Consider the following 9,481-nt stretch of genomic DNA (forward strand, 5'->3'; position numbering starts at 1 on the left):
TACAGAAACACTTGAAGGATTATTCATGCCTTTTAACATGATTATCCTCAGAAGTCCCACCAGCTTTGCATCTCAGGAAATGGGATCCAGAGTCCAAGGGCAGGATGGTTTGGGCTCTGTGCTGGGATCTGGAAACTGAAACGTGCTCCCATCTCCCAGCCCCCTGCCCTCCTCAGTGAGGGTGTGAGACATTCTGCCAGCGAGGGCTGAACTCACAGCCATGACCAGTATCTTATGTCCAACTGCAGCCAATGGTGTCCTGCCAGCTCAGGATTGGAGCTTCCATTGCTGGAGGTGGTTAAAAGATGTTGAGATGTGGTGTTTTGGGACATGGTTTGGCGGAGTACTTGGGAGTGTTAGATTTACCGTTTGACTCCATGTTCTTAGGGGTCTTTTCCAGCCTAAATGATTCTCTGATTTGGGTTGAAACCGTTCCAATCCCATCACCTCCAGCTTCCCTCGGAGTCTGCTGTTGTGTGGCACAACTGTCCTGGCTCTCCAGGCAGGTTGGGCACTGGGTTGGTGTCTGCATTGGCAGTTTTCCCCTTCCTGGGGTAAAAGGCTGTTGAGCAGAGACAGTTGTAGAGATTTGGGTCACAGGGGTTTGCAGCAATCCTGTCAAACTCTGAGCAGGATGAGCTTTGGAGCCCAGGAAAAATGGAGATGCTCTGAAGGATGTTTGTGAACAGTGGTGCTGGCACTAGTAACAGTAACAGGGAACTCCTTATTCTCACTGATGATCATGATGAACTAAAGCTCTTTAATTTCATTCCCAACAGTCATTCTTGCTTTTCCAAGCATCTACTACACCTCAGCAGTTGTGTCTTGGAATAAGTTTTTAGAACATGCTTTTTCTCTCACTTGTTTTTTGTTTTAATCATTTAAAGAGTACACCTCTTGGACAGAATTACCCCCAAATGTGCTTCTTTCATTATTTTTCTACCTTTTAATTATTTCTTATGTGGTGTGATGTGGAGGTTGCACAGGAGAATAGTTTCTTTTTGAGACAAAGAAGGCCAAGGAACCGATCCCAGGTCAGTGCAAAGGATCAAAGGAATCCAGAATCTTTATGTGTGTGCACTGACACACACTGTCACCTGCATTTCCAGTCTCTGCAGTCCCAACCGTGCAGCAGAGTCTGGAGTTCTGAGGTCCCTTCATCTGCCACGCGTGACACATGTAGAATGGAACTACCCCAGTGCAATGGCTGGTTTTGATTCTCTTCACAGCCTGAAGCACCACATGGGTCAGGAGACAAGCCAAGATACCCAACGAGGACTCACATGCTCTGCACTTAAAGTTCAGGTGTTTTCTGGCATTTCAGGAGACAAGTCGTGCCGATTGCTGGGTTCAAGGAGCTGGTCAAGTGTCTCATCTCCATTTCTGCAATGGTGGCTTTGATGTCTGGCTGATGTGGAGACTCTGTACATGGATGCAGAAACCTCTTGAGTAACCTGTTCTGAAAGGATGAACAAGGTGGTCAGTTCTTTCTGGAAGGGTATTAGGACAGCAAAAAAAACCCTGGGTTGGAGCAATTGAAAAGGGATGCGAAAGTTGTGGTCAGAAGCATTTAGAGGCACTTGCAAAGCAGCCCTGCACCTCATGTGAGTTATTCCTGTGGTCAGGGAGAACCTGAGAGCTGTCCCTAAATTGAAAACATAAAGGAGAAGGAAGGACAACGTCATTCAGGCTCCAAGGGAGCTCAGGACATGTCTTGACCAACCTCCTGCTCACAGCAGGGTCAGACCAGATTGCTCAGGGCTTTATCCAAACACATCCTGGCCTCTTTCTGGGACAGAGTGGGTGCGCACTCCTGGGAAACAGCTTCCAGTGCTTGACTGTCCTCATGACCGGAAAGTTTCTCCCTTTCTACAGCACCTTTCCAAACCCAACCATCCAGATTGGTTTTACCCATCTACTTACACACTGACACAGACCAGAATTTACTGCCTTGGGCATAAGAATGTTGTGGGGGATGATGCTGAATGCCTTGCTGACTTCCAGGTAACGGGCCATTGTTGTTCTCCCCACGTCCACAACCGTGTCCTTTCCTCACAGAAAGCAAAGAGGATGGACAGGCACAACCTGCCCTGGGTAAACCCCATCACCTTCTCTTCCAGACACCCAGAAATGGGGTCCCAGTGGACATGCTCTGGGCCACAGCCCTTAGTTCCCCTGCTCACCCACTGGCCATTTTGAAAAGTGCACACACTGTGTGAGAGCTGCCAGTGGTCAGGGAGTCCCCCCAGTCTCCATGAACTTTCCAAGATGGGGGAGAGTGGCCTCACTGTGACATCGTCCTGCTGTCCCAGCTCCTGGGATGCTGCCCCTGCTGTCCCATAGACTGGAGAGGATTGTGTTAGTTCCAGTGATCCCTGACTTGATCCCCGTCCACTGCTGGTTGTTCTAACTCCAGCCACAGAGATCTCAGAGACATTGCTGGTGAAGAGGGAGAACAAGAGGACATAGGGATTCTCACCTCTTATTAAATTCATCAGTGTCCACACAGTGTCTTTAACATCCTTTAACTGTTCCTGCAGTAGTAACAGCTCATTATGGGGGCCTTGAATTGCCTTACAGGTCTGGACTGAGCTTTGATCTGGACTGTTGCTGTGCTTGGAGGCTGCTGTCCTTGAGACCAGATGAACTCACTCCTGCCACCCTGCCTGGCAGTTCATTCCATCCGTGTCACAGCTCTGTCTGCAGCACTGACAGCTCCAGCTCCCCAGTCAGGTCCGTGGCTGAGGACATTGCCTCACATCTGGGCTGAACCACCCCAGCTGTGGCACCAGCCCAGCTCTGACCTGCCACAAGAAACCTGGTACCAAGTGTCCAAGAGCCCATGTGTGCAAAGGCTTTGAATCAGAGCACAGACATGACATGGCCAGATATTGCTGAATGTCTCTGTAGACCTAGGAGTGTAAAACCAGAACAAAATGCCTAAGTTCATTCAACTGAAGATATTCCTCCCCTAGCCTGGAGAAATTAGATCCTTTGCTGTAACATTCCTGGTGTCCTGTCTAATGATGGGACAAGAAAATATGATTCTCATACCGATTTATATTTTAAAATGAAAAATACAATGCTGGAAAGAAATGTCTCTGAAGAGGAGAGAGAATCCACATCACTGATTACTTCAACTTCAAAGTTGTGCCCCTGGAGCCTGAGGGACACCTGGAGGAGCCCAGAGGGGACAGAGAAAGGGACATCAAGGGCTGCTCCTGTGCTGCTGAGCTGGGCTGGGCTCCTGGGACACAGGGAGCTCATGGCAGCGGCAGCGCTGCAGAGAGACAGCTCTGCCCAGGAGCAGCTCCTCTGCACATGCAGCAGGGCTGAGGGCTCTGCCTGCAGCACAGAGGGCACAGGAGCCAGGCACAGAGAGGGAAACGCAGTCTGGGGTGGGAGGATGCTGAGATGTCACTGGAAATGAAATCCTCTCAGATATGAAGCCTGTGACTGCAGGGCATTGAATCTGCAAATCATGGTAGGATCTCAGAAAGCTGTCACATTGCAGAGCCTGCGAGAAATGTAAGTACAGCTCTCAGAGATTCTCTGATCAGAGGGGAGGATGTGCTGCAGAGCAGGGATTGCTTTCTGCACTGTCAGAGTGACAAGACGTGAATGCTGCGTTCTCCCCAGGATGGCTGTGGGGTGTAAATGTAAATGTGCAGGCAGGGGTGCCCAGGGCTGTCCTGCAGAGCAGGGTCCCTGCACCCCAGGGCTGTGCCGGGCAGGGACTCTGCCGCCTGCCAGGGTCAGCGCTCAGCCTGCCCGGGAGAGCCCAGGAACACTGAGGGGAGAAGCTGTGGGGGGATGAGCGACCCCCGGCAGGGCAGGGTCCTTCTGCTGCTGGGTTCTCCGTGGGTCAGGGCTGCTCACAGATCCAGCTCATTCCAGAATATTGACAAGAGGAGGTTTCAAGGAGAAGAAGACAAAGAGTACTACAAAGATAAGGAACCTCCCTGAGTCTGTGTTGTCAGTCTCCTCCTCTGGGGAATGGGTGGTGATTAAGGCAGTTCTTAATTTTAAACAAATACTTGAGACACATGAACTGCAGTAGGTCTTCAAGAGAACCCTGACATGCCTTGCCTCTCCTCTGCCTATGCAGAACCAGCATCACCTTTGCTGGACACCTTACACTTAATCTGTAATCTGTTTTCCAGCCTGCAAACAGGAAGATGCCCCCAGGCAGTGCTCTGTGAACAGGCAGGATCTGTAGGGCCAGGGGGAGGCCACAGAGGGTGGGATGGTCTGTGAGCACTGACAGGGAAGAGACATGGACAGGGAAACACCTCCCAGGGGAGAATCTCCAGGCAGCAGGGAAATGATCAGAAAGGAGAGGAAACCAAACCCGGAATGGTTATGGGAGGGAGAAGAGAGAAAAGTCCTGTGATCCCCTGCAGTGCAGATCCCTCCTGTGAGCAGCCCCCTGGCCTCCTGTCCCACCCAGCAAAGCCTCTGCCCTCAGGGCCGGGCGCTCCAAGGCATGAAGCAGCTCCTGTGCAGCCAGAGCTCCAGTTCCTCTGCAGAGCACAGGGGCTGAGAGCAGCTGCCCGGCAGTGTTGGTGTCTGGGAGGTGGCTGCACAGCTGGGGAAGGGTGACGCTGTCTGAGTGCCCGGCTGCCTCTGCCCTGGCCTCTCTCACACCCACCCTCACCGCATTCTCCTTCTTGCTCCCCTGCTCTGGGTCACTGCTGTTGGGATCTTGTTCTTGCTGTCAGGCTCTCTGGGGATGGCAGTTTCAGCTGCAGAGTCACAGCCTGAGCTTGTGGGTCCTTTCCTGCAGGTGTGTCCATGGGCACACGTGTCCCAGCTTTGCTCTGACCTGTGGGCTGTGGGCAATGCAGTCTGTGGGGCTGGGGAATGAGCCATGTGTTTCTTGGACTACACGTGGGGTACTCAGACCTTAGGGAAGGGGAAGACATGTCACGGTCTGCTCTCAGCAGTGTCTGGTGGCTTTTCAGGGTGACATGGGAGTGTGATCAGGCTCCATCTCAAAAAGGTGCCAGCCCAGGGCAGCTGGAGCAAGACAGAGGGACAGAGCAGCTGCCCTCACTCTGCACTGACCCACAGGCATCCTCTGGTCTCGCAGGACTCTCTCTGTTCTCCCTGAGTGCAGCAGAAATGCTGAGGGTTTCTGACACCCAACAACACTCTGCAGTGAATATGGGGAGATATGTAAAAAATGTGGAACTCCTAAACTACCTTTACCATCTCTGTTCCCTATCACTGGGAAAGCGCTGACAGCCCTTCTGTGTTAGCAGAACCAGGACAGTCCCCACCGTTCCTGTGGCCCCACTTCTGCAGAGCTGGGCTGACTTCTCGACGGCCCATGGGCAGAGGCCCTGCTCTTGGTTGCCCATTTTCCAGCCCCAAGCAGGGCTGCAGCCACAGTGCTGAAAAAGTGTCTGTGTGTAACAGGGGAGAGTCTATGGGAGTGGGTTTGATTTTTGTCAGAGAAATCTGCCCTGGATTCTCACTGTGTTTTTTTTTTTTTCTCATGACAGCGCCCCGTGATCAGGAAAAGCAAATGTCCAACAGCAGCTCCATCACCCAGTTCCTCCTCCTGCCATTCACAGACACACGGGAGCTGCAGCTCTTGCACTTCTGGCTCTTCCTGGGCATCTACCTGGCTGCCCTCCTGGGCAACGGCCTCATCATCACCACCATAGCCTGGGACCAGCACCTCCACACCCCCATGTACTTCTTCCTCCTCAACCTCGCCCTCCTCGACCTGGGTGCCATCTCCACCATTCTCCCCAAATCCATGGCCATTTCCTTCATGGGTACCAGGGCCATTTCTTATATGGGCTGTGCTGCCCAAGTCTTTATGTTTTCCTTTTTCATTTCAGCAGAGTATTGTCTCCTCACCATCATGTCCTATGACCGCTACGTTGCCATCTGCAAACCCCTGCACTACGGGACCCTCCTGGGCAGCAGAGCTTGTGTCCACATGGCAGCAGCTGCCTGGGCCACTGGGTTTCTCAATGCTCTGCTGCTCACGGCCAATACATTTTCACTGCCCCTGTGCAAGGGCAATGCCCTGGGCCAGTTCTTCTGTGAAATCCCCCAGATCCTCAAGCTCTCCTGCTCACACTCCTACCTCAGGGAACTTGGGCTTCTTGTGGTCAGTGCCTGTTTAGCTTTTATGTGTTTTGTGTCCATTGTGGTGTCCTATGTGCAGATCTTGAGGGCCGTGCTGAGGATCCCCTCTGAGCAGGGACGGCACAAAGCCTTTTCCACCTGCCTCCCTCACCTGGCCGTGGTCTCCCTGTTTGTCAGCACTGCCATGTTTGCCTACCTGAAGCCCCCCTCCATTTCTTCCCCATCCCTGGACCTGGTGGTGTCTGTTCTGTACTCTTTGGTGCCTCCAGCAGTGAACCCCCTCATCTACAGCATGAGGAACCAGGAGCTCAAGGATGCCCTGAGGAAACTCATATCTTAGTGTTTTCTGAAGCAATAAACTGCCCATCTGCTTCTACACAGGAGTTTTAATGTAGCTAACTACAGTCTCAACCTGTCATCTGGATTTTCTGTTGTTATTTGTTGTTTTCTTATTGCAATGATGTTTTCAGCCCCTTTCTAATCCACTGTCTGCTTTTCTTTTAGCGCCACTGGCTGTTTAAATGAGGAACAGTACACTTCTTGTCTCTAAACAAAAGAAAGATTCCTGTAGTGACGTGTTTTTCAGTATATTCTTCCTGCAAGGCCTTTTTGCACATTCAGGGACAGTTACTGTGATGGGTGAAGGGTAAAAGAGTCCATCCTGGCAGCCCTGCCAGGGAGCAGCAGCGCTTGTTCTTCCAGAGCTGTTCTGGTTCCACTCCCACACTCTCCTTCTCACCCCTGGTGTTGGTGCAAGGCCTGAGTGCTCTGGCAGCTTGGTCACCGTCCTGCTGTGTGTCAGTGCTGTGGGCGCAGGCAGGGACAGGCAATGGGCACTGCTGTGACAGAGCTGGCCCCACAACAGCCTTTCCAGATAGAAAGGTGATCTGGTCAGGGCAGGGCATGAAGGTTTAGTTCTTCTTACAAAGATTCTCTCAAGAACATGCCCAAGAAAGTGACCTATATATGAAACCTCATTATACAGCTGAGCAGTGTGTGTGTGCAGGGCTGGCACACAGCAGTGTCCTCTCACAGCCAGGCTCCTGCCAGAGACCTGCAGGACCAGCAGAGCAGGGGCTGGGCTGTGCCCCTGTGCACTGGACACCCCATAGAAGGAGCCCCAGGTCAATCACCATGGACTGGCCCCTCACAACCACCATTTCCAGGACTGGCCTTTCACCCACAGAGGCTGTTTTCTCTCCATGGACGGACACTGAATGAGCAGGTCAGCTGTCCATGTTTGCCTTGTACAGATGAGATGTGAGCATGCACATCATGTACGTAAGGTGACATGAACCTGAGTGAGCACAAACACCATCAATTATTCTTTTCCATTCCGTGAAGGCCTGTGAGACAGACGAGGTCTTGAGATCACTTCATATTGGGAGGAACAACCCGTGGGAAATCACCCTGGGTTGTGCTTCCTTTAACTGAGCTCCCTGTGTCCATTCCTCGTGACGCTGGATGAGTGCAGAGCAGGTGACACACCACAGGGCTAAGATGTGTCCCGTCCTTTGGGAGTGGCAACAGGAGGCCAGAGGGACACTGTGACTCCTGCCTCTGTGAGTAAAAGGGACAGACTCTGTCTCTGAGCATCCCTGAGTGCAGAAGGAGTCCTGAGACCAACTCAGATATGGATGCCTGATGGAACCCTGGCATTTCTGTGTGTGACTCCAGGAACAAACCCCACTGGATCAGTGAGATTCATCTCAGCTGCCTTGAACAGGATCATTGCAAGTGCTCCTGTCTGCTCTGTCACCCTTTCTTGTCATTCCAGATTGTGATCTCAAAACTGCCCTAGAAACCAGAATGGTTCCGGGGTCCTAAGGAAACGCAGACCTCAAACCCATCTTCAAGAAGAGCAGGAATAGGAATTGGGATAACTACAGGCTGGCCACCCTTCCTCCCTCCCTGGGAAGGGGATGGGACACGTCCTCCTGCAGCCATTTCCAGGAATGTGAGTGACAAGGAAGGGATTGCTGAACCCAAATGGACAGGGGAAAGAAAGGCATGTTGTGTACAGGGCATTTGCAAGGCTCAGACATGGTCTCCTTCTGGCCAGAGTGGTGCTGATGGGGCTCAAAAAGCAGGTGCTGGGTGGGAAGTTGGCTGAACCATCCAGCACAAATGTCATGAGTAGTACAAAGTCCTCCATGCAGCCAGTTACTGGTGTCATCCCTCAGTGACCAGCACTTGGACAACACTGTTGAACGTCTTTATTCTCCCTTTCCAAGATATAAGAGACAGTACTTTAAGTGCCTTGAGGATGATGCAAACCTGGGTGGAGGCCTTGAGCAGCCTCACCTGGTTCACCCAGCAGGAGAGTGAGACAAGATGAGTGAGACAAGGGCTCTCTGCAAACCTGAGTTATTTTGTGATTTGACAGAATTTTTCCTTGGAGAGGTTTCAGGAGAGAGAACAGGTAGAGGAATAGGAAAAAAAAAAAAAAAAAAAAGTAAGGCAGAAGAAGAGATATGGAAGGTGTTAACGGAAGTACAGGAGTCCCAGTGAGGAGCGCTTTTCACTCACAGTGTTAGTAGAAAATATATTTGACAAATTTGAACAAGGTGAGGAAGCGAGATGGGTGTCTGCAGCCTGTGGGAAGAGGGGCAGGTGTAGGAATGTATAGAACATGCTTCAGTCTGGTGAGGTCCTGGGTGCTAAGGAGGGGGATGGACGGGTGTGGTATTATGAGGTCAGTTGTGCCTCAGGCACTCATAATCCAGTCAGAATCATGTGGCTGTGAAGGGGACAGTGGGGTCAGTTCTGTGTCTGGAGGTGACAGCCCAGCAGCAGGGACATGGCTGGGAAAGAACCTCTGCCCAAGGGCCCACAGGTCTTACCCAGGAAGAGCCCTTGGAGATGGGTTGTCATGTCCATCCCACCTGAGAACATGACGGGACAGCAGCAGGGACATGGTCGTGTCTGTCAGAGAAGCTGAAAGACCAGTGGCAGTCCTGGGATTTAGAAGATCATGGTGATGTTACTTCTCTCTGGTCAGGTAAAAAACCACAAGAAGCCTAACGGGTTGCATTCCCTGCATGAAGAACAATTTTAGAGATGGTTGAGTTTTCCTTAGTAGCAGAAAAAAAACAAGAGAGATAAAAAATAGTAACAAAGTGCAACTTGGAAGATAGAGACCGGATATCAGTAGTAAGAAATATCACTGGAAGGGCAGTGCTGTGGTGCAAGAGGTCACCCAGAGGGAGCTGGATCAGCCCATGGTTTGTGTGCCAAAGAGCAGCCAGTGAGGGTGCAGACACAGCAGTGAAGGTGCAGAAATGCTGGGGTGAGAGCAGGTGGGGAAGCGAGATGGGTGTCTGCAGCCTGCAGGGAAAGAGGGGCAGGGGTAGCACCGTGTAGAACAGCCTGTGGT

General features: G+C 51.7%; 1 protein-coding gene across 1 annotated transcript; it reads left to right on the forward strand.

Moving 5' to 3' along the window:
* Positions 1 to 5,222: 5,222 nt before the first annotated feature.
* LOC102097367 (olfactory receptor 14J1-like) lies at positions 5,223 to 6,759 on the forward strand. Its single transcript, XM_005514534.4, has one exon. The coding sequence runs from the start codon at positions 5,333 to 5,335 to the stop codon at positions 6,443 to 6,445; it is 1,113 nt and encodes a 370-aa protein (XP_005514591.3). The 5' UTR covers positions 5,223 to 5,332; the 3' UTR covers positions 6,446 to 6,759.
* The last annotated feature ends 2,722 nt before the right edge of the window (positions 6,760 to 9,481 follow it).

Source organism: Columba livia, unplaced genomic scaffold (assembly GCF_036013475.1).
Source record: "Columba livia isolate bColLiv1 breed racing homer unplaced genomic scaffold, bColLiv1.pat.W.v2 Scaffold_215, whole genome shotgun sequence".
Taxonomy (NCBI): domain Eukaryota; kingdom Metazoa; phylum Chordata; class Aves; order Columbiformes; family Columbidae; genus Columba; species Columba livia.